The sequence below is a fragment of the Meriones unguiculatus genome, chromosome 2 (assembly GCF_030254825.1).
Source record: "Meriones unguiculatus strain TT.TT164.6M chromosome 2, Bangor_MerUng_6.1, whole genome shotgun sequence".
Lineage (NCBI taxonomy): Eukaryota > Metazoa > Chordata > Mammalia > Rodentia > Muridae > Meriones > Meriones unguiculatus.
In genome coordinates this window covers 92878751-92903475 of record NC_083350.1, presented here as the reverse complement: position 1 = coordinate 92903475, position 24725 = coordinate 92878751, and the positions used below count along the sequence as shown (strand labels likewise).

The 24725-nt window shown below is 41.7% G+C and overlaps 1 protein-coding gene across 2 annotated transcripts in view; it reads left to right on the top strand.

Moving 5' to 3' along the window:
* Tcp11l2 (t-complex 11 like 2) overlaps positions 1–20424 on the top strand; it is a 34283-nt gene extending 13859 nt beyond the window's left edge. For both annotated transcript variants that reach the window (XM_060377834.1, XM_021656566.2), the window contains exons 4-10: positions 122–242; positions 1361–1581; positions 4971–5107; positions 11515–11696; positions 11879–12060; positions 14592–14764; positions 19499–20424. In XM_060377834.1, the coding sequence (XP_060233817.1) occupies positions 122–242; positions 1361–1581; positions 4971–5107; positions 11515–11696; positions 11879–12060; positions 14592–14764; positions 19499–19743 (1261 nt within the window). In that variant the 3' untranslated portion in view covers positions 19744–20424. The remainder of the gene's footprint in view (positions 1–121; positions 243–1360; positions 1582–4970; positions 5108–11514; positions 11697–11878; positions 12061–14591; positions 14765–19498) is intronic.
* The last annotated feature ends 4301 nt before the right edge of the window (positions 20425–24725 follow it).

Genomic DNA, 24725 nt, shown 5'->3' with positions numbered 1-24725 from the left:
TAACCTCTGAGCCATCTCTCCAGCCCTGTTCAAGATTTTTTAAAATATGTTTTCCAAGAACTCTGTAGTGAACATGTGTCTTTTAATGCTCATTTTAAAATAGTTCATTTCATTGCTGTAGCCTTGCAGGTCAGGTGAAGCGTGTTGTTCACCAGGCCTTCTGGGATGTCTTGGAAGCAGATCTCAGTGCTGAGCCTCCCCAGTATGAATATGCCATCAAACTGTTTGAAGAAATCAGAGAGGTAAGTTGATGTTTGTACCATGAATGCCTTAACCCACTGGGGTCAGTGTAATGGGTACCAGAAGTGGACAGCTTATCAACAGTAGAACTTCCTTACAGTCTTAGAGACTGAGAAGCATCACCAAAGCATCACCAGATTTGCTGCCTGATGAAGGCCCGTTTCACAAGAAGGGGAATCCTTCTTGCTATATACTTACACAGCAGAAGGGGGTAAAGAACCCTTTGCCGTCTCTTCCATAAAGGCATTATCCCACTCATGATAACCCCACCCTGGCGTAATCACCTTTCAGAATTGTGTTTCAGCATGTGGGCATGTGCAAATACATCATAACAGTTGTTTTCCTCCCCCAAAGACTGTTTGTTGTCTTTGTATCACCAGTCATTTTAAAAGGCTGAGTATAGTCTGCTAACCCATAGATTCTTTTGTGCGCTTTCTATAGTTAAGTAGAATCCAGGGAGACAAAGCAGCAGACAGAGCTCAGGGCAGTGCTTCGAGCACAAACATAAGATTTTAGCATTAGATCTGGGTTAGTAATGGACCCACCCTCTTCTAAAAATGCCAGTTTCTTGAATGTTTACTGGGTAGTTGTAAATGGCAGTTGTTTTCAGTGACATTTACAAGATGCTTGCTCTTTACCATACACTGTACTATTATTTTATGTATATAGCTCTCTAACTCACCCAGGGTCACCAAGTTTTGAGGTCAGAGGGATTTGAGACTGTCAGGCGCAGAGCTTTTTTATCCCCAGCCATTACTGTGTATGTAGCTCGGAGTCCGTTAACTGTCGGCTTGTATAATATTTGAGTGCAAAGGATTCCTCATGGACTTACAGGGTTGCGTGTCATCTACTCTTGAGTATTTTTGGAGCCATCGTTTTCTCTCTGAGGGCTTTTGGAAGTGTTCAGGCTCTGCTTCCTTGCCAGTTGTTTTCATTCTGAAACATCAGTTCTTAGCACAGTGGTGGCTTTTGACCCAGCAGAGTAAGCTTTCTTGTCAAGGTTGAGACACTGAGTGTTTCTGATGTGCAGAGAGATGGCTTGCATCATGGGGGTGCTGCAGTGTGATGGGAGAGCATCTTCATCTGTAACAGCACTACTGACTCTCCTTTCCCTCTGCAGATTCTTCTCTCTCTCCTCACTCCTGGTGGGAACAGGCTTCATAGCCAGATCTGTGAAGTTCTGGATATCGACCTCATTAGACAGCAGGCTGAGCACAATGCTGTTGACATTCAAGGTCTGGCCAGCTATGTCATCAACACAATGGGAAAGATATGTGCTCCTGTGAGAGATGAAGATATCAGAGAGTTGAAGGCTACTACCAACATTGTGGAGATGCTGAGGTTAGCCCTTTTTCTGTATGCATTTTCTTAAAGTGTCTTCGCATTTCTTCAAAAGAGACCTGGGAGTAATAGCCTTCCAAAGCAGTTGTGATGCCAGGGGGAAAAGAAAAACGGTGCCAGTCAGTCCTTGACAGTGTGTGTAGAATTTTCTAGCAAGGTTGTTAGTCTGCATGCAATGGGTCCTGAGGATCCAGTAATAAAAACAGCATTTCTGGTCCCATTGGTATAGAGTGAAAGGGAGAAACAGACCTTGAACAATGAACTGGAGAGTAAACAGTTACTCCTGCAGCTATTGAAGGAGTTCTAGAGCATAGAGCTTTCAGCAAGGGTGTCCTAATGGAGCCAGGGTTAGAGGAAGCCATATGCATTGGTATGTGTCATTAGCTACTATTGAATTCTCAGTGATTTCATCAATAAAATTTTGTATCATTGTCTCACTCTAGGATTATTGGTCAGGCAGCTCTCCACTTGCCTTTTGGGGACATAAAACTCCTCTGTCCTTGGCTGCCCCTCACATAGCTTGTGATATTTTCTCCATTCAGCTACAAGTGGGAAAAGACTGTGGGACATCAGTATGTAACCTCATCCCCAAAGAGGCATATCCCCTTGACTTTGACTAGCCACACAGTCCCACACAGATTGAAGTCCCAATCATAGCCTCATATCCGCCAGGAGACTGGTGGTCAGCCATCCAGCTCTGCTAAAGTTTCTCCAGAGATGTGAGGTTCATGCTCATGTCTGAAAATCTTGTCTAGCCCTGTAGATAATAGCTTCCTTGTGATTCCAGAGGACATACTGTGAGCCACTATTGCCATTGAAGGAAACTATATCTTTTTATGAATAAAAGTCATATTGATGATTGAGTTTTATGTCATGGTTTTAGAAAGCAAAGAGATGAAAACTGGTCTGTATGTAGAAGGTAATTTCATTTGTAGCTTGTAGCAAGTTGACGGTTTCTCAAGGTATCTGTACAATAGGCTTTATATGTTTGTAGAATTGTGCTGAGTTCTGGAAAATTGTAGAAGTTCTGCTTCCAGTTACCAGTATTCCTGGCAAATAATGTCAAATCTCCAGTGCTTATTTTGGTCATAGTTGCCTACTGGATGCCACATTTTTTTAATCCACTGAGTTTAGAGTTCCTTTTGTATGCATGGGTGGAGCTATTTGCCGATTTGCAGGAGCATGGGTAACTCACCAGTACCACAGTCACTGAAGAAAATGCTACCCCCAGTTCTGACAACCATTAACTGCTAACAGTTCCTAAGCAGGGGTGGGACTCCATGGATGCCTCCTCTATCCATTTTGGAATGTTGAAGGGACCCAGTCTTGTATCCTTCACCCACTGTGTCTGAGGTTGAGAGCAGCATTAATCTCTCAGTATAAACACAGATATTTAGAAGGCAGTTTGACAAATGTGTATATTTAGTCAAACAACATTAGTAGGGTCCCTCTATGTCCTATGACCTTCCAAGTCATAGTATCAGCTGTATATTCCCTTTGTGAAGTAGGCCTTAAATCCAATCAGGAGGCAGTTGGTTACCCAGTAAACAGTTATACCACCTCAGCCCAGCAGATCTGTATTGTAGCATATAGGGTTCACAGCTAGATAAAATCATTGATGAATTTTCTTCTCCAGCAGTCTGGGCAGAATCTTTTGACACTATGTAGCCAGAGGGAGCTTCCCTCTTAGTTCCAGCTTGATTTCTTTATTTTGACAAAGTGTATAGAATCTTTAGCAGTAGAATCTAATTCTAATTCTGGTAGAAAACCAAGAGCAGTGGCAGTAGTCTGTTGTTTTGGGGGAAATTTGGGGACTTTTCTGGGCAACAACTCAGAGAGAGAGGTCCCATTCCTAACAATGGGATTTTGGGTTAAGGACCCATGGCTTCTGGGAGCAGCATTACCCATTCATGTGGGATTCCAAGCTTTTTTTTTTTTAATTGGGGATTTTTAGTTAGCTTATAAAGCAGTGAGTTTTATATAGATTTTAATACATCTTTTTTGTTACTCACCCCCAGATCCATCCCTGTTTAAACCTTTTCACACATCATGTCTCCCCCTTCCCAACTTTCATATCCTGTATGTTTTACTATCGCATCCTCTTAGGCCTTCTGCAACTTCCTGGCTTATTTTTTGGTTCTTGACCTTTGCATACACTTATACAACACAGACACATAAATCTCAAAAGTCTAAGCTAGGATCTTTACATGGGAGAAAACATGAAGATTGTCTTCCTGGATCTAAGTCACTTCATTCAGTAGAATGTTTTCCAGTTACATGCATTTTCCTGTGCATTTTATAATTCTATATTTTTTTTTCTATATAGGTTTCTCTTGTGTATCCTTGGCTCTCCTGGATTCACTTTGTAGGCCAGGCTGGTCTCAAACTCACAGAGATCTGCCTGCCTCAGCCTCCCAGAGTGCTGGGATTACAGGCATACACCACTATGCCCAACTCATAATTCTATTTTTTGTTGTTGTTGTTGTTGTTTTTTGTTTTTAGCAATTTAGTAAAATTTTATAGTATAAGTCAGTGGTTCTCAACCTGTGAGTCACAACCTCTTTAGGGTTCAAACAACCCTTTCACAGGGTCACCTAAGACTATTAGAAAATACAGATGTTTATATTATGGTTCATAACAGCAAATTATAGTTATGAAGTAGCAACAAAAATAATTTTCTGATTGGGGGTCACCAGCACATGAGGTGCTGTATTAAAGGCTGCCAGCATTAGGAAGGTTGAGAACCACTGGTATAAGTTGACTACATTTTCATTATTCACTCATCAGTTAACAGTTAAATAGGCTGGTTCCATTTCCTGGCTGTATGTATAAAGCAGCAATGACCACAAACACTTCCTAAACTTGTATTTTCATTATCTCACTACTGTTCATAACACCCTTCCAAGGGGATTGCCTCTTCTTTTCATCATGAGAAACAGAAGCAAAAAGAGATTGAGGAATAGTGCGTGTGACCATAGATATGGTCGGTTGAAAAGCTGAGTTTGAGCACAGGACTGACTGCTTAGCCTAAAAAACAACTTTTCCCCAATGCCTCACTGCCCTGTCCTTTCATTTAGATGTTTTTATTCTTTCCCTGGTAGTAGAATCCTATGCATTGTGTTCAGGCTTCTTCAAATCACAGTGGGTTCTCAGTGGTGTTGTCAATATTTACCACAGTAGATGCTCTTGCAGTATCTGGAGGAGATGTTTAGAACACACACGTATAACCTTCCTTGAAAAATGACCCTGGTGAATGATCTTTGACACCTCAAGCGTTTCAGATGTTTTTCAAGAGGTTTATCTCATCCAGCCTGTGACACATAGGTAGTAATGGTCAGTTTCAACTTAACTTCTTAACCACATCTTTGTTTCAATTCCAAAATTTTTAGACAAATATTCCGTGTCTTGGACCTCATGAGAATGGACATGACAAATTTTGTCATTAAGAATATCAGACCTCACATTCAACATAATTTGGTGGAGTATGAAAGAAACAAATTCCAGGAAATTTTAGAAGAAACTCCAAGTATGTATAATATGATGTGTGCTTATATCAAAAATTTTTCAAAATAAGATTCTGTAACTTTTGTGCTTGTTCATGTTGTGTTACTAAAGAGCTTTGGCTTTCTTGTTAATGGAAACATGTTTTAAGCCTCTTAAAAGTTGATGCCAAAAACTTCTAGTTGTTCATTCTGTCCCAGGAAATGTGCTGAGTACCTCTTATTTTTCCATTGATTTGTTCCATACACGTTTGTTGAGATCTGCTGTATCTTTATTGGGAAGGCATGACAGACGAACATAAACTCTCGATGTATTATTAGAGAGCAAACAGCAGCAGGACAGAAATGAGGGTGGAGGTGTTTGTAGAAGGGAAGAGGCAAGGCTTCTTTAGTACGTAACCTTTGAGCAAAGTTTGCTAAGAACTATGGAAGGGTTATGCACAGGTTGAGGGAAAAGGACTTTCTGGCCATAGGCAGCTGTAAAAAAAGAGACCCTGAAACACAGACTCATTTTTGATGGTTGGCATGGGCAAAGCAGATGTTACCAAAGGGAGATCAGTCAAGGAAGGCTAGATGGGCTATGGGCTAAGAGGGAAACAAAAGCAGATCATCGTATGATGATATCTAGAACATGGCTGTTTTAATGAGTCATTGGAGAGTCTTGCAGGAGCGCAGCATATGAATTTTACTTTTAGAATATGTTTTCTGCATGGGGAATAGATTGCATGGGAGCAAAGAGTGAAAAACATGAAGTTTCCTCCTACTTTATAAATGGGGAAAACGAGGCATAGAGAGGTTAAATTGTTTCTTCTATATCACAGCTTATGGAGCTGGCCTCACCCAGGCAGACTCGCACAGTCTGTGCACTCATCACTTATTACATGGGGTAAGATGGCCTTAGGGAGTGAGTGTAGATGCTGAGGGGACTGGCTGGGGCATCTGAGCATCTAGAGGTAACATAGCAGGAAGATCAGCAATAGAGACTAGGAGAGTAGTCAGGGGAGTAGCAGAAAAATCAAGAGGGGGGGCATCTGGCAGGGCAAATGGAGAATCGTGCGTGGATGTGACAGGAGACGAAGGCCAAGACTTGACCAGTGAGGATTATTGATCACTTTGATGGGAGCAGTTTCAGTAGTTTATGACTGGAGGGGAGGCAGAGAGGGAGAGGACTGAGCAAATACGACCTCCTTCAATCAAATAGCCATTAAGGTGGGTCCTGTTACCCTTTATTTTTCCAGTGAAGAGCTTGAGGTGCCATGGCAGCTAGCAAGCAGCTGTGTTGATTGGGATTTTGTTAGCTGTGATTGAAGGCTGTTGGGTGGCCTACCTTCCCCTTAGCCTACCTTTAACAGGCTGATATTTTTTTATTACAATGATAACACAGAAGCATTATGTAAACAGAGCACAATGGATGCTGCTTTTAAATGGGCTTATACAGTGGCAGCACAGGAGCACATAGATTGTGGCAGCCACATGGAGAACATGAAATTAGGTGTGTTCTCCTTAGTAACAAGGTCATGATACCACATTTCCTTGTGATCACAATTTAGAGACCTTTATTAAGCTCTGTAGGATAAATTAAAATCTTCACAAGGAAATAGGTGTTTTGGCCTTCCCAGTCTTTGGAGCTGTTTGGAGCTGTTTGAATTGTTGGATAGTCATCTTTCTATTGCTGGTGGTGATGCTGTGACCTTCTTTGTCAAACTCTTTGATTGTTTCATTCAAGTCTGTGAGAGGTTGATACTGTCATCACCTATTTACATATGGAAATCTGAGGTTAAATTAATAGGCCCTAGATGATGTCAGTGGGTAATATAGCCTAAATAGCCCAGATGTTTCTCTGCCTTAGAAACATCTTTTTCTAAGGCATTTTTTTTCTGTGCCATTTTTTTTTTTCTTTTGGCTTTATTCAGATAGGGTTTCTAGCCCTAGTTGTCCTGTAACCTGCTCTGTAGACCACCAGGCTGGGCATGAGCGCAGAGATCTGCCTGTCTCAGCTTCCTGAGTACTGGAGTTAGAGGGATAGGCATTTTAACAAGTGCAGCCCTGCCTCTCCTGGAAAGGCAAGGACTGTCAGTGGGGCAAATTGCAGTGGGTGTCAGCTATCGTCTGGGACAAGATGATGACCAAAGATTCTTTAGTAATAAAAGTTCTATGACTTCAAATACTCTATTTTAGCTGTATTGAGAAAAGGATTGGAAAGAGAAAAGAAAGAGAAGCCTGCACTTGCCTTGGTTCTTGGCATCAGCTTCCTGCGACCAGGTTGTAGGCTCACGTGTGCTCATGCACAAATGCAGACTTGCTTCCAGTGCAGACCGCTGCAGGGCTCGGGCAAACTCCTCAGTACATGCTTGACTCTAGTTTTGTTTATCTCAAATCTCTCTCTTCTTTTCCATAGACATAAGAATACCGCAAAACCAGTTATGCTTAGAATTCATTTTTGGTTAGCTAGAGAAGTCAAAAGTGCAGGAAGCAGAGTACATGTTAGTTACTTATATCCCAAGTCACCTGCCAAAAGTTGGTCCCTGCCATAATCTCAAAATAAGAGTCTCACATGAAGCATTAACACAGGACACAAGTCTTACTGGAGTTTTCGGTGTGTGTGTGTGTGTGTGTGTGTGTGTGTGTGTGCAGGGACATCTTTCAGGATTCAGTTCTCTCCTTCAAACACAGGGATCTCCGGGATGAAACTCCAGTTGTCAGGTTTGGCAATGGCTGCCTTTCCTATTGAGCTGTCTCCCTGGCCCAAGGTGTATATGATTTTTATATATTTATAACTATATAGGGTGAAATTCAAAGTAGTTTGAATTCTGAATTAATTTCAGGATAAAATTTTATTTTGCCAAGGAGAGATATAACAACTTATTTGGAATATACTCTGAAAAAGTTAGGCAGTGATTAGATGCGTATGCTAAGTATTAGTAAGGTAATGTTGGGCATACCAGCTAAGTTGCCCTTAGGAATAATATGGGATTATCTTCAAAAAGACAGTTTTGTTTATTTAGATAATAAGATCTGATAAGATTTTTCTAATGCACTTATTTCATATTTTTAAATACCAATGAAATGTATCGAATCCCATTATGATTATCTGGGCCTGACACATAAAGCAATTTAGGAACTGTTTTTTAGGTTTATTTACTTATGTATATGAGTGTTCTGTTTTTATACATACCAGAAGATGGAATAAGATCCCATTACAGATGGTTGTAAGGTACCATGTGGTTGCTGGGAATTGAACTCAGGACTTCTGGAAGAGCAGCAGCCAGTGCTTTTAACCTCTGAGCTATCTCTCCAGCCCCAGCAAGTTAGGAACATTTTAAAGAACTCTGGTGGTTTGAATGAAAAGGATTCCACAGACCCATAGAGAGTTGCACTATTGGGAGGTGTGGCCTTGTTGGAGGAAGTGTGTCACTGGGGGTAGGCTTTAGGATTTTAGAATCCCAATCCAGGTCCATTGTCAGTCTCTCTTCCTGCTGCTGATTAGGATGTAGAACTCCCAGCCACCTCTCCAACACCATGTTTGTTGTCACCATGCTTCCCACCATGATGATAATAGACTAAACCTCTGACCAGCTCCAATTAAATGTTTTCCTTTATAGAGTTGCTGTGGTCATGGTATCTCTTCACAGCAATAAAACCCTAACTAAGGTAAACTCTACAGTGTCAAGCACGTCTGTAATTCCAGAACTCAGGAAACTGGGGCAGGAGGATTGCTGTGAGTTGGAGGACCATTTGGGCTATGTATTGAGTATCAAAGTGTTAGGGTTATACAACACGATCCCCATCTCAAAACAAAAGGACAGCAGCCAAGACAACAACAGACAGGAGGAGGAGAATGCACTGATGCCTAGCACTGATGCCTAGCAGGGACCTAAAAAATCACTCCAAATAAAGAGCAGAGTGGCAGAAGCCAGGCCTCCCAAATCCAAGGCCAATAGGAAGAGCAGCTAAAATGCATGAGCCACACTAGGGCAAATTAAGGAAAGCCAGACTATGTCAACAGATGGGCTAATGTTTGCTTCAGACAAGGGCCATGCCTGAACAGTCTGACAACATTGAGTCCCCAGAAAGAGCCCAATGGACATAAATTTAGGTGAGCCAACCTCTCGCTAGGGAGGCCTCTTAATTGATAATCTGAAAAGAAGACATAAAAAAAGGCATAACAAAGAATAGATGTTATAGATAAGGAGATGTTTTTCTAACTGAAATTGGAGCACTGTCCAAAATTGGAGCAGTAGATGTCACTGTCATGGTGCTGCATGTTCTGCTTCCTACTCCAGGGGAAGTGCCTCCAGAGCTTCATCTGTATTCATCTGTGAATGCCCAGTGCTTGGTACAGTACCTGTCACATAGGAGGTCACCAGTAGTTACCACAGAATAGATGAGCAAATTGAGAAGCTTTACCAGTCTCCCCAAGACTTTGGGGGGTTACAGGATACCTCATCTGTGGACCTTACATTTGGGGCCATGGAACAGTCAGTATACAGGCTTTCAGGAGTGAAATGTCAACATGGAGATGAGATAAGTATAGATACTTCAGTGTAAACCCATTCCGTCTGTAGTTCTGTCTGTCAGTGTGACCTGGGCATTTAAATACCCATGCCCAAGCCTTAGACAGAGAAGTCACAAACTCCAGGAGCTGGGAGCTGTGCACAGAATGGTTGTTTTTCTTTTTAAATCCCCTGGGTGATTCTCAAGGCAGCCAGAATTTGGATCTACCGAGCCACACTGTAGCTTTAATTGGAGATAACTGGGCATGTACTGTGTCAGCTGTGAATGATTAAATGTACAGTCTAAATGCTGATTAGCCATCACACTATATCTCCCTGGATTTCCACTACACTTTCTCTGTTGGATATCTTTCAAATAAAAAACCTTTTCTGTCTTTATAAACGGGGCTATCAAACCAAGAGAAGTGTTGGTTACTGAGAAGAAACAGGCCTGAGATTCTGGAGGTGGTGTGGCTTCAGTGTAGCAAACAGCACCAGTCATAAGTTACCGCTGTTGAAGTACCCCACTTCAAGGAAGAATTGCAATCTGCTCTTTTTTTCTATTGTTGTTGAAAAAAATTGGCATCTGCATTTAGTCCATTCCTCTTGGCAATTGATACCTTATAACGTCTATCAAATGGATGCTTTTATGAGAGCTATCATACAAAAAGCAATTTGCTTCTAGTGGGAAATCTTAGAACTGGGTCTAATGTAGAACAAAGTGAATTTTGCTGTAAGGCTGTCACAGCCCAGTAGAAAAATTGCCTCTAAACCTAAATCCTTCTAGAAGAGTCTTCAGTATGATTTCATTTGGCTCATGAGGTAGGAGATACGGAATTCAGAGTTAGTGAGGAACAGCTACATGGATACAAATTGTCATCTAAGTCAGGGCTCTTCAGCAGGGGGTGTCTTTGCCTGCGCCTCCCCCACCCTCATGGAACCATATCTAGGGACCTCTGACTGTCCTATTCTGATGGTTGGCATCATGACTGGCATCTAGCAGGCATAGAGGTCAGGGTGCTACTAAACATCCCAGAGGGGTCAGGGAAGTGCCCCACAGCAAAAGGTTATCTAGCCTCAAATGCCAGTATTTGCTGAGGTAGCCTGTCGTAAGTCAAGAGTTGAAATGAAGCCATTTCATGATGACCTAAGGAGATTTCTGGGCTTTCAGAGAGCCAGGTCTTCAGTAAACAACCAAGCCTCCTGAAGATACTTTCCTGTCTGAAGCCCTCTTGCTTAACTTAGTAAGGCGGGTGGCTAATGCCCTCCTCTTTCTCTGTCACCTGTTGTCTGGAGTAAGCAGCCCCTCTGAAAAGCGGTGCTCGCTGAAGCTCTTTGGACAGTTCAGACAAGTTACATGGGAGATGTAGGCTCAGGGGGTCTCCCAGCCCACCCACCACTTCTCTCTTCCTCCCTTTTGAACAGTCTTTGCATTATAGTAAGAATTGTGCTGGGCAACTGAATTTCCTGTTTTGTCATATTTCTTTTTTTTTTTTTTTTTTTCAATGCAGTTTATTCAGGAACATTGAACAATCCTCGGACCCCGGGGGTCATATTTCTTACATAGCATTCCTGTGGAGATTTGAATTTTCTTTAAGGGACCTGCTGAGATTATACTGTTTGAAGCAAAAGCTCTAATTGGTACTAAAAACAAATCCATATTCTTCATGCTTTTGAGCTCATGCTGCGTGAGGTAACTTTAGCATTGACTCATACAGCACTCTGAATAGTCCCTCTTCTCTCACATTCCTTTAGCATTCATTGTATTCTGTTATAAGCAACAGTTATTTACAAGTCTGTCTCTCCATAAGGACTTAGGACCATGGCTGTGTCTTTTCATTCATGCCTGGGTCCTACATAGAATCTGTCATGTTGAATATATAAACCAAAGGACTGATTTGCTAATGAACAACTATATGTATGGCTTTTCTCCCCCTTAGATGCCCTCAGTAAAACTACAGAATGGCTAAAAGAGTCTATAGATGAAGAATTACTTTCTGAGACTGCTGTAGCTCCTGGAGCTGAACATAGTTCCATGCCAAGTCTAAGCCCTTTGCTGGTGCTAAATAGTTGTTACTTGAAACTACTTCAGTGGGATTATCAGAAAAAAGTCTTACCAGAGGTGAGTGACTTTTTCCTCCCCCAAGATTCCCAGTGTCTTAATTCTTGAGTTTTGACTTTGAGTCAGATGGTCTGTCTGTGTTGCATATGGTGTGTTAACTAAAATCAGATAAAAATGAGAATGTGGGTATGACACTGCTTATTTTACATTTTCATGGCATTGTGCTTCAACAAATATGCTAGACACTCATGACAGATGGAACACGACTTAAGGAACTGACAGAAAAGCTGAATCAATTGAAAATGATTGCCTGCGTATCCCTAATTACCAACAACATGATGGGTGCTATTACAGAAGGCCTGCCTGAGCTTGCAAACAGGTTAAAAAGGATTTCCACTGTTCTGCTGGAAGGCATGAATAAAGAGTAAGTTCTTCATGTATGTATTTCCTTCGTCACATAGGAACATGTTGCATGTGTTTCCCAAAACAGGTAATCACCTTGGCCATGTGGATGCAGCAGTCAGCACTGGCTTTAAAATTTCTTGCATCTCCTCTTTCTTCAGTGTCCTCCAGTGTCTTGAAAGATCTAAATGTCCTTGCATAGGAGGCAGCGGTGTGCTCTCTGACACAGGCCATGCTTCCCCTTCAGTAGTGTGCGCAGAGTTTTTCTGACAGTGCCCTGGGAAGCAAAACTAGCAGATCACAGAGCCATGTGCAGAACTGCTTTGTCAGGCAGGGCTTTGATGGGTCATCTCTACCCTTTTTTCTGAAGAGATGACCACTGACTTTAATAGATCCTGTCTACCATCAGCCTGAGGGAAGTTTTCCTTTTGCTGAATCCATCCCCAGTGTTGCTCTTCACTGGATATTATAATTTCACTTGGCTTTTTGCTTTTAGGGCCATCCCATTGGGACACTGTCTACATCGGAAGACAGGTCTTGTCAGTGTTTCCATGAATCTCATGTGGTGTTGTTTTTAGGGTTCTATCTTCTGTTCCTGCCATGAAGAGAGATACACTTGTCCTCCCATTTGTTATAAAGAACATAAACTATGTGCTAAAACCTACAGTAGGAATCTCAGTAGCTTGGGATCTGCACTTCTCATTTTGGGCTGAAGCTCAGAGGATAGGCTTTGTCTTGGGTGGTGTGGGTGGAAGTGGGAAAACTAAGCCTCTTCTTGTCCTATTGTCTAAAGCCCCACCCTATCTGCTGACTCTGATACTGACCTGCCACATACCTTAGTACATCAGACTTAGCCCTAATTTACTCCATTATGCTCCATTATCTCTAGGCAACTACTCATCTGATTCTGTAATTCACATTTTTCACAGTGATACAAAAGAACCCTTTCTAGATCATGATAATACCATTTCAATTATTCTATTTTGTTTTTTGAAAAATTTTTTTATCATGATTTATTCATTTTGTATCCCAACTGTAGTCCCTTCCCTCATCTCCTCACAATCCTGCCCTCCCTCCCTCCTCCCATTCCCTCAGACCCTAGCCTATCAGGGTTCATTAGGACTCTCTTCATTGTCTTCCTCTGTGGCCTGGAAAGGCTGCTTGGCCCTCAGGGGGAGGTGATCAAAGAGCCAGGCACCGAGTTTATGTCAGAGACAGCCCCTGTTCCCCTTACTAGGAAACCCACTTGGACACTGAGCTGCCATGGGTTACATCTGTGCAGGGGTTCTAGGTTATCGCCATGCATGGTCCTTGGTTGGATTATCAGTCTCAGAAAGACCCCTGTGCCCAGATTTTCTGGTTCTGTTGGTTTCCTTGTGGAGCTCCTGTCCCCTCCAGGTCTTTCTTCTTCCCCCTTCTATCATAAGATTCCCTGCACTCTGCCCAAAATTTGGCTATGAGTCTGAGCATCTACTTTAATACACTGCTTGGTAGAGTCTTTCAGAGGCCCTCTGTGGTAGGCCTCTGTCCTGTTCCCTGTTTTCTCCATCTTCCGAGGCCTATTTCATTTCAATTCTTATAATAGTGCAGGTCCAACAAACACCCTGACTAATTCCCTCTTCCCTTATTGATTAAATGACATACTCCTTACTTACTGTTTATAAGGTCTAGACTGTGTATTTGACATTAGTTCCTGGAAAGTAGTAATGGGGAGTTTATTGCCTTTGGTCATGATCAGTCAAATATTTTAGGTAATTTGGATTCTCAGTATCTCTGTTGGTGTTAAAGATTTACCCCTATAGGCACAGAAAATTTGTCTACTCAACTGATTAAAAAATGTCTATGAGATAGTTAAAAGTACTTGGCTGGTCTTGCAGATGACTCAGGTTCAGTTCCCAGCACCACATGGCAGCTCAAAACTATCTGTAACTTCAGTTCCAGAGGATCTGATGACCTCTTTTGGCCTACATATTTACCAGATGTACATTTAGTGCACATACATATATTCAGCCTAAACACTGATATATGTGAGATAAATCTTTCAAAAATATATTTGAATGAATCAGAGTAGTGGATTTAAGAAGTAAATGGATATTTCCTGTCCCTTTTGCTAAACCTATAAATGGGGTTTTACAAGGCTGGAGAGGTGTCTCAGAGGTTAAGACCACTGTCTGCTCTTCCAGAGGTCCTGAGTTCAATTCCCAGAAATCACGTAGTGACTCATTACCATCAATAATGAGATCTGTTGCCCCATTCTGGCCTGCAGGCAAAACATTGTATACATAATAAATAAATCTTTTAAATAAATGGTATTTTACACTTCCATTAGACACTGGGTATATATTGCATGGTTTTCAGCACTTAAAACCTATTAAGTGTGAACATTGGCAATTGGGAGAGGCACTATTTTCTGTTCATTTTAATAAGAAACAATTGTTGCTTATAAGAGAAAATTACTAAGCATTTGCAATAAGTTAGTATATTTAAAAACAAAACAGAAAGATGCCTGAAGACCCAGACTTGGCCTAATGCAGTTTGCTCTATGTTGTGTAGGACCTTTAACTTGAAGGAAGCCTTGAATTCTATTGGTGTTCAGACCTGTGCTGAAGTTAATAAAGCCCTGAAAGAGAGAGGCTCATCCATTTTAAATGCTCAGGTTCAAGCTAATCTTGTCGGTCAGTTTTCAAGCCTTGAAGAGAAGGACAATCCTGTCTGTACCTTGATGGGTGAGTTTTCTTTATTTTTTAATCAGTTTCTACTTTAGTTTGCTTTAACTTGCTGTATAAGTGTCAGTCATATTTTAGTATTAAACATAGTACTAAAAGCAATTGAGATTTTAGATTTCCAGATTAGAGATGTTCAGCCCATCAAGTTCACTCCAGACAAAAGTAAACAAAGAGCCCAGCCAAATCTGAAACTCCTGTGATACAATTGGATGTTGAGCATGAGATACAGTCATACTATTGCTGGCATGAAACACCATGACCAAAAGCAACTTAGGAAGGAAAGGGTTTATTTTACTCACAGTTCCATATAACAGTTCATCATCAAAAGCAGACAGGACAAGAACTCACACAGGGCAGGAACTTGGAGGTGGGAGCTGATGCAGAGGCTATGGAGGAGTGCTGCTTCCTGGTTTGCTCCCTGTGGGTTGCTCAGCCTGTTTTCTTATAGACCCCAGAACCACCAGTCCAGGGATGGCCCCACCTACAGTGGTCTAGGCTCTCACCCATGAATCATTAAATAAGAGAAATGCCCAACAGGCTTGGTTAAAGCCCAATTTTATGGAAGCATTTTCTCAGTTGAGGCTCCCTCCTCTCAGACGACTCTGGCTTGGGTCAAGTTGATGTAGAACCAGGCAGCACTGATGCTTAGCTTTCACTTCTGGAGGACAAATAGTAAAAGTATAGAGAAATGCTGTTGTTTACATAGGTCTGACTCCTCTGTTCATAAGAAGTGGGGGTGGTCCTTCGGAGCCTATCATAACTATCCAGCAAGTGGGCTTGATGAAGATAGTACATGATGGTGTGGAAATCCTGGGTGAATGTGCAGCTCAGAGCTACTCTCAGCACACTCACAGAATGAGGCTAATGGTTTTTCCATGAGCATCCCTGGGAGAACTGAGGCCCTCTTCTTGGTCAGAATTAAAGAGACAGAGTAATAGAAACTGAGAGGCATCATGGGTGGGCTCTCATTGACCTAGTTGGTCTAGTAAATAACCTTCTCAGTATTAGGCTGGGTTAGAGAGTTGGCAGTATGGATCAGGACTCTTTCTGTTACCTGTGACTAATTTAGGTAAAAAGGGCAGTTTTCTCCTACAGCTGAGAGGGCCAAGGGTGGGGCAGGCTGCTGACAGTGTAATAAGAGATTCTAGTTTTTCGATGCTCTCTCTCAGCACTGTCTTCCTGTAGGCTGGATGCCTGCACAGTAAGGTGTTGTGCTTTCCCATCATCCTTCCATGTTTAAGTCAAACAAGAACCGAGAGCCTTAGTTCTCTGTTAGCTAAACAGTGACCCAGCTTGGAGTCCCGTTGGCTATGGTGGCCTAGCTGTGGGTCAGGTTCTGCCCTTGAATTGGTCATGGTGATTAGAGGCAAAAGAACTGAATCTTGAAATGTGCATTCATGTCCTGGACAGTCTGCTGAACCAGAGTATCAGTGAGAGTAGGGCGGACATATCTCCCTTACCCCAAATCAGGGTGTTGTTAACCCTTAAAGAGGACAAAAGCAGGTGTTTGTAAAATGTGCTCAGTTACTGAAGACTGAAAAATAAAGTCTTGAAGGAGGGAAGAATATGGGATTAGAATGTACTAACATTCTGGGATTAAGCTGTAAGCTTACCACATACAGTGCTGTTGCTGCAATAATGTGGGCACATCTTATTATGGGCTGAGCAGCCCTGCAATGGGCTTTTTATCCCTGGGAACATAGGATACTAGGAGTTCGGGCTGCACAGGCTACTTAGGTGGGCCAAAGCCTCACCTTGATACCCAAAAGGATCAGTGCCAGTGTGCAGCATGGTCAGTGGCAATAGAGGCTGCTACCAAGGGGAGACAGGTAGTTGACAATGGTAATTGGCACAGCGCTTGTTAGAGCCCTTATGCTTATGCCCCATATGATGACCTGTCTTTGCCCTCTTTGTCTCTAGAGGAGTTGTAATCTGAGAGGTGTGCTCCTGAAGAAATAGATCCCTGCTGCTGGCTTCCCGCTACTATATAGACTCATGAGCACAGGGGTGTGTCTTCTGTTTCTATACCTAGCGCCGAGTCTGTAGGTGGCATTTAATATCTGCTCTAGAGTACCCGTGATGAAATAACAGGGCAGACTTGGTATTCTTACCTGCCTGCCTGCCTCGGGGCTCCTTTTCCTAACTGTTGTGCTTTGAGCAGAGCGGAAGTCTTAAGTGGTCTGAACTCACAGTGTACCTGTGCCCTGGATATCAAATGGAAAGGAAGGAGGAAAAGGGCAGGAAATGCCTGTTAAAATCTGGTAAAGCAGCTTTTGTTTCCTAGCTCTCTGAAGGGCAGCTTTGCCTCTTCTGCACGTGGAAAGTATTTTTGAAATCTTATTCAATGTATTATTTCCTTAGCTATTTGAGTAACTGTCTTGAGTGTCTCTTTTTTGACTTTGGAAGCCAAGGACAGGTCTTTGGAAGGGACTTCATTTAGCTGCTTCAGAATGAACAAATGCTTTGTAGTATTGGCCTAAAAAGTTGTCTTGTCCAAAGAGGAGACAGAACCACGTATAGAAATAACCATTTTGGAAGGATTTTACTTTTAGGCTTTCTTGTGATAAAGTATTTGAATTGTATCTGTGATGAAGTTAGGTCTACAAGAGGCAGCCAGTCCAACAGGAAAGGTCACTGGGTTTTTACATGATGAGAAACTGGTATAAATTAAGCCCTTAGACCTTTGCATATAGGAAAGGCTCTCTCTGTGCATGGCACCCATTCTCTGCCACCTTGTGTTCTCAGTTGATGTGAGTACACTTGCCAAGGGCATTCCACTTCTTACCACAACTGTTTGAAAAGATAATTATAATGGAAATTTTCTTTCAAACCAAAACATTTCCATATATATGTACATAAAAGTAAAAATTATTTGTGGATCATGTATTGTCTGTGCATGCCTATAGCCATTTACATTCTTGAGAGGTGATTTTTTTTTTCAATAGCCTGATACATGAATCATTTCTCCTGTTGTTGAAATACACAGATGAGAATTATATTGTCTATGCTTGCCTTTTCCAGGCTCCATTCTCAGGCTTCCATTGTTTTTGGTTTGGTATTTATAAACTTTTTTCATTCTGTTCTCATTTTATTTCAGTCAGGATTTTTGTGCCATGGATCAGGCCAGGAATATAAAGAGACATAGTCTCTTACCCCCTTCCCAGCTCACCCTTAAGATAGGAGAAACACATTTCCCGCGGAGAGTGATCTGGTATGTGAGCATGTGACAGATGGTCAGAGAAGTTACTTTAGATTAGGCACTGGAGATCTGGACAGGCGAAATGGGCTGGGGCAGGAGTTAAGAAGGGGAAGTATTCTGTCTGAGACATGGACTTTAGAAACTTGAACATTCTGGGTCACTTCTGGCTACAGTGTACTTTGTGGGGAAAGGTTGAAAATAAGGTCTGGTTAATACCAAAAGCCAGGCACACTGACTTATGTCTGTAAATCTCACAACTTGAGATGTGGAGGCAAGAAGAGGTATAATTCAGCCATGTGTGTTTGAGGTCACCCCAGGCTTCATGACTTTTTCTCTAAAGGAGAAAGAAAGTTTCATTTAATGTCACAGCTGCCTGTGCTCAGTGGACTGTGTTATTAGTAAACATTCTTATTGATGAGGGTTTTGTTTCCAAAGCCAGGGAGAGTCCTTGAAGCTGTATGTGTTGAAGGAAGCCTGGTTGGCACTACTGAGGCTGAGGCTGAGGCTGTAGCCAGATCTGTGCATGCATTTGCTTGTATACGGTACTCACAAAGTCAGATGCAGCGAGGCAGCTAGGGGAGGCGCTGCAGCAGCCTTTCCTCACTGCCTCCTGCAGAGAAGCTGGATACTTAGTTACCAAACCTGGGTGCTTTGCAGAGTACTGCTTTTAACCAGAACAGAGCCACAGGCAGGCCCTTCAACTATCTCTGCATAAACGAGATGTGTGGCCAGATTTCCTCAGTTAAACTTCTATGTGTGCTGGGTTTCTAGATTATTTTCTTGAACAACCAAAAATTTGGATTTCAGTGTGAAATCCCTGATCTTAAATTGCCTTTATAAAAACAAAACAAAAACCCAAAGACACATGATGTTGGCTAAATTTGGCAGTGCCAGCTTCAGTAATGATTGTGGATATTGGGCATTGACTTTTATAAAACAGTCATACCTCACAAAAGCACTATTTTTTTTTTCTAATCAACTATCTCTGGTTATAAATGTTACTCCCAAACTCTATAGCCTGAGATTTATTAATTCATTTATTTATTTATTTCTCACACGTCTGTAGGGCAGCTAAGTCGTTCTTTGCCTTGTTTAAACTCCTTTATTTCTGTGGCTAGCTGTGGCTTAGGTTGGTAGCCCTGTTGGCTAGACTCCTATCAGGAGCTTTGAGAGGTTGCTCATCTAGAGGCTCTCTCTACGGAGCTTCAGAGAGCATGGTTTCTCTGTCTTTGGTCTCATTCTCCAGCAGTTTCAGCCTTATTCACATGGTTGACGGTAGCAAAGTGGGTGTCAGTCATGCATCTTAACGTTCAGGCATGCTGTCGGCAACCTGGCATTTCTAGAACATGTACATTAGGCAGAAACAGGTCACAAAGGCAGTTCAGATTTGACGGATAAAGAAATGCTCTCTATTTTTAATGGGAAGAACTGTAATGCCACTTGAGTAGAGGCAGGTAAACGGGAACCTTACTGCTTATTATTAAAGACTGTGTGCTTCAGTAATGGAACAGTAAAGATACCACTTTTTCCTTTAGATAAACGGATCCAGTTGTATATGAAAAGCCTGCTCTGTCTTCCAAGTGCTCAGAAGAGCTTGCCTCCCATGCCAGGCGGCCTCGATGTCATTCAGCAGGAACTGGAAGTGCTTGGCTGCCAGTACGCAAACATCGTGAATCTCAACAAACAGGTGTATGGACCATTTTATGCAAATATATTCCGAAAGCTGCTCTTCCAGGATGAAGCCATGGGGAAGATAGATGCTTCACTTCCAACTAGCTAAAAAGAAGCTGGCATTGGAGAAGCACTGGAAAAGAGATGAAGATCAGCAGTTGGTCCACGGCCCACTTCCACCAATGGCGTTATTATAGATGTGGCACAGTCTCAGGGCTGTCTCTACAGATTTAGTGTTAGACTAAATCTGTGTACTCTGCTGATGTTAGCATCACAGAAGGGCCACATATCCCATAGACTCTTTTGTGTATCATTTCCAAGTTTAAAGAAGATAGTTTTAATGAAGAAAAGTAATTTTTCATGAATTATATTTCCTACATGATACTGGTGTTTTCTTAAACATTTATATTGAAGTTTGGTTTTTGGTTTTCTGAGACAGTAATGGCCCTGGCTGTCCTGGAGTATATTGAGCGTTTTTATGTGGCTTGTTCATTCAACCTGAAAGGGGTTGTTTTTGTTTTCATACTTGATTATTCTGCAGTTGCCTGCAGGAATACACATGCGCAAACATTTAAAAATACACTGAAAATGAAGGGCATTCTGCTTCATTTTTTGTTAAGTGGCAAAGTAAATTTGTGTCTTGAGTCTGGGTTTGGCCAAGTATATTCATTAGGATTTTTAAACGATAGCTCTTGGCATGTTTATTTAGTTTTTACTTAAGTGTTTACTTCTACTTTTGACACTTTCCTAAAATGGTTGTTTTGTAATAAAACTATTAAACAGCTGACAAGGTAATATTTCAATTCTTTTACTGCTAAAACATATGTTGTTCATACTAACTGCACCTTAAAATGTTAAAAAAATAATTTTTTCATTTAGACATGTGGTATAATCTGCATAGTACCAACATTTAGAAGGCTGAGGCAGAAGGATCTCAAATCAAGACTAGCCTTAGCTACAGAGACCCTTAAAAAGAAGAAATCATAGTGAAACCTATTATTTAGTATCATATAGGTTTAAAACCCGCAACGGAAGAATGGATGCAGAAATTGTGGTATATTTACACAGTGGAATATTACTCGGCAATTAAAAACAAGGAAATCATGAAATTTGCAGGCAAATAGTAGGAGCTAGAAAAGATCATCCTGAGTTAGGTGTCCCAGAAGCAGAAAAACGCACGTGGTATATACTCACTCATCAGTGTATATTAGAAATATAATATAGGATAAACATACTAAAATCAGTACACCTAAAGAAGCTAAGCAAGAAGGAGAGCCCTGGGTAAGATGCTCAATCCTCATTCAGAAAGGCAAATGGGATGGACATCAGAAGAGGGAGAAAACAGGGAACAGGATAGGAGCCTACCACAGATGCTGAGACTCATGGCCAAACTTTGGGCAGAGTGCAGGGAATCTTAGGAAAGAAGGGGAGAAGAAAGACTTGGAGGGGACAGGAGCTCCACAAGAAGAGCAACAGACCCCTGGGCACAGGGGCCTTTTCTGAGACTGATACTCTAACCAAGGACCATGCATGATGATACCTAGAACCCCTGCACAGATGTAGCCCATGGCAGCTCAGTGTCCAAGTGGGTTTCCTAGTAAGGGGAACAGGGGCTGTCTTTTTGATCACCTTCTCCTGAGGGTGGGGGCAACCTTACCAGGCCACAGAGGAAGATAATGAAGACAGTCCTGATGAGTCCTGATAGGCTAGGGTCTGAGAGAAGGGGAAGAGGACCTCCCCTATCAGTGGACTGGGAGAGGGATATGGGAGGAGAAGAGGGAGGAAGGATGGGATTTGGAGGGGACAAAGGAGGTGGCTTCAGTTGGGATTCAAAATGAATAAATTGTAATTAATAAAAATAAATAAATTAAAAATATATATGTTTAAACAAAACAGTTCCATTCTCTGTGTAGTCCTGGCTGTCCTAGAACTACTATAGACCAGGTTGGCCTCTAACTCAAACCACCCACCTACCTCTGCCTCCTAAGTACTGAAATTAAAGGCACGTGCCACCACTGCTCAGCTAAATAACAAAAAAATTTAACACTCCAATAAAAAGTTACAAAAAATTAGTAAGGGCCATAAAATAAATTTGATTTGTGCTGGTAACGATTATTGAACTCTCTCATGGGAGGATAATTCTTGGGTTAAAACCTGAAGGACATAACAGGAATGGGCCAAGAACCATCAGTGTTGGGAGTAGACAGCAAACTCTGCAGTGAGTACAATGGTGAGGAGAAACAACGAATCCAGAGAACAGCAGACAGCAGATAAGAATGAAGAGATGAAAGCAGAACAAAGGTAAAAAGTTTCTTGGGTACCATACGCAAGGATTTTTTTTTTCCTGAAAGGGATGAAAATAATCACTAAATGTTTGCAACAAAAGGTCACAAACGAACTTAAGTGTTGGGAAGCTTGCTCTCAGACGTTCTTGTCGGTGATACCATAGTCGTGTGTCGTGTGTGCGCACACGTGCTCACAGGAACACCCGGTATAAGCAATAAAACCTGAAATCGGTGGTGAAGCAATTAATAGGATTCATACTGAGTACCACACAGAATCAGTCTTGGAAAATAGATGGGAACTAAAGCCGTCTTTGTTGCAAAGCATCCAGCCACACTGACGAGTTCCAAACTCTCCTTGCCGCTTTGCCTCAGTGAAGTAAAATTTAAAGTCCCAGATACCAACAATTCACCCGAGTGAGTTTAGATAAGTACTCAGCCCCTAAGTGATAGGGATGAAACAAGGGAATCATTGCCTCCTCTTCCTGATCCCTGCTAAAGTCATGCTATTGTTCAAACATTCTCTGCTTGCTGTCCAGAAAAAAATAAAATGGGACTGAGATCACAAAATCAGAATTTGAATCCACCCCAGCAATTCCATAGCTATATGTGTTCAAGTCATCTTTAAATAGTCCTGAACCAGTTACCTTCTCTGCGTTTCTACCAATCTACTTATCCACCTCACAGAATGAGGTTCAAATAAGATGTGTTTGAATTGTGTGCCACCACCACCATAATGCAGCCAGCATACATTACTAGTAACTATAATTTATGAGTCCTAAATCTCCTTCAAGCTCCAAGGGTTTTTAGTGTTTTGAGGAATGATGGCCAAGTGCTTAACTATATAAGAAGAGAATTTGTCATATTTCATCAGAACCATGGTTCATTAGGCAGAAAAACTCAAGGGCAAAGAGAATGCTGTAATAGTTATCTTTGATATCAACTTCAAAGTCTGGTGACAAAACACAACATGCTGTTGATTCATTTAGTAATCACTGAGTTTATCCTGTGAGTTTTAATCTTTCAAAAAAAAAAAACTTTAATGATAAGCTTTCTCCAAAGCTGTCTCCTTTGCTAGTTTTGTAATGAAGCCTTATTTTCATTACTAAACTTACAATGGGAGCCTCTTTAATATTTCAAGGGACAGGAACAGAGGGACTTAAGTGTATGTTCCTATGAAGAAAGAATATCTGGGACTGTCTCAGCAGCCACTCTTTCAGGCTTGATGGATCAGCTGGCCACAGTTTTTGTCTTTCAGAGAATGATAAAAAAATAATCACGAGATACTCAGTATTTGGCAGGGGCTGCCCTGAGCATTTTATATAAGTTGTGTAACTGCACAGCACATTGTAGGGCAGACTCTTTATCATTTCCATGTATGTCCTATGTCCTATGACATAGATGGAAATGGAGGTAATTGGAGATTCTTCAATTGCTCAGTCTTGCTCAAAACAGACTGCTCTCAGTATGTAGCAACTTGTATGTTCAGGCTCATCCCCACTTGTGAAATGGCAGGTTTTGAGGAATATCCCTGTGCCTTTCCAGCCTTAACATTCTTTCCTCCAGAGGTGTTTCTGGCCTCCTCCAGTTCTTTGTAAATGTATCCATGAACAGAAAGAGCACTGGAGATATTTTCTTCTGGTTGGCATCTACTGAGAGGATATACTCTAGTGCATTCTGCTAAAGCCTCAGAAAACAGATCTGAGTTCTTCAATGTGACACAAAGGCTGTGACCTGCCCAGTTATGCTGGCTTTTTAGTGCCACCAAGCAGACTTGTCCTTGGCAAGCCCCAAATTAGCACATCATTCAAATGCTGGAACACAGAAATGGAAACTCTTAATGTCCAGTAGCTGTTCGCTCTGTTTGCCGCCCCATGCTCTTGGTGTGGTGTCTTGCTTTAAAAGTCTAGCCTCCTAGTTTCAGAAGAAGTCATGGGTTTGACCTGGGGTACAGGTGTAATGCAAAAAGGATTACAAGGGATTGTGTTCTAATAGCCAACATCATGACTGTCAACCAACTTAGAAACTTTAAAAAAAATCAGGGTGACAACAGGAATATAATGTTAAATTTATCATTACCTATTGCAGTTTATTTTCAAATTATGTATTCAACACAAATTTATTAAGGAACAAACAGTGCATTACAACCTAGAAAGCTTGTTCTTGTTCTAGTTGTCACAGCCTGAATTACTAGACAAGTACTGAGGTTATGGTATTAGGTTACAACTGCAGAGAGCTTGACAAGAGATGCAGAGTTACAGCTCGAGCCTGCCAATCAGAAAGCTGAGATTTTTAGTCCAGCAGTGGTGGCACACGCCTTTAATCCCAGGCCTTGGAAGGTGGAGGCAGGTGGATCTCTGAAATGAAGGCCAGACTGGTCTACAGAGTGAGCTCCAGGATAGCCAGTACTACACAGCAAAACCCTGTCTCAAAAAAAAAAAAAAAAAACAAAACAAAAAAAAAAAACAAAAAAAAAAACAAAACAAAACAAAAGCAAGCTGAGATTTTTATCTGTCCCAGTGTCTGTGATCTAGGCCACAGTAGGAGAACCTTCTTCATTATGGAATCAAATAGAACTTTGGAGAAGATAGTTGACACACCTGAGTCAAGCTTGACATTATCTGACATCTAGACAGCACTCTCCCAGTCCTTTCCAGACTCCACTCTAACTAGGTGTGCTCTCTGTTAAGTAATTTACAGGGATCATTCAATTACGTCTCTCTGAATAACCTGGAAGGATCTGAGGGCAGGGGCTGATCACTTTTATTTTTAAAACTCTTACAAAGGAGTGTGGAGACCAGAGCCCAGA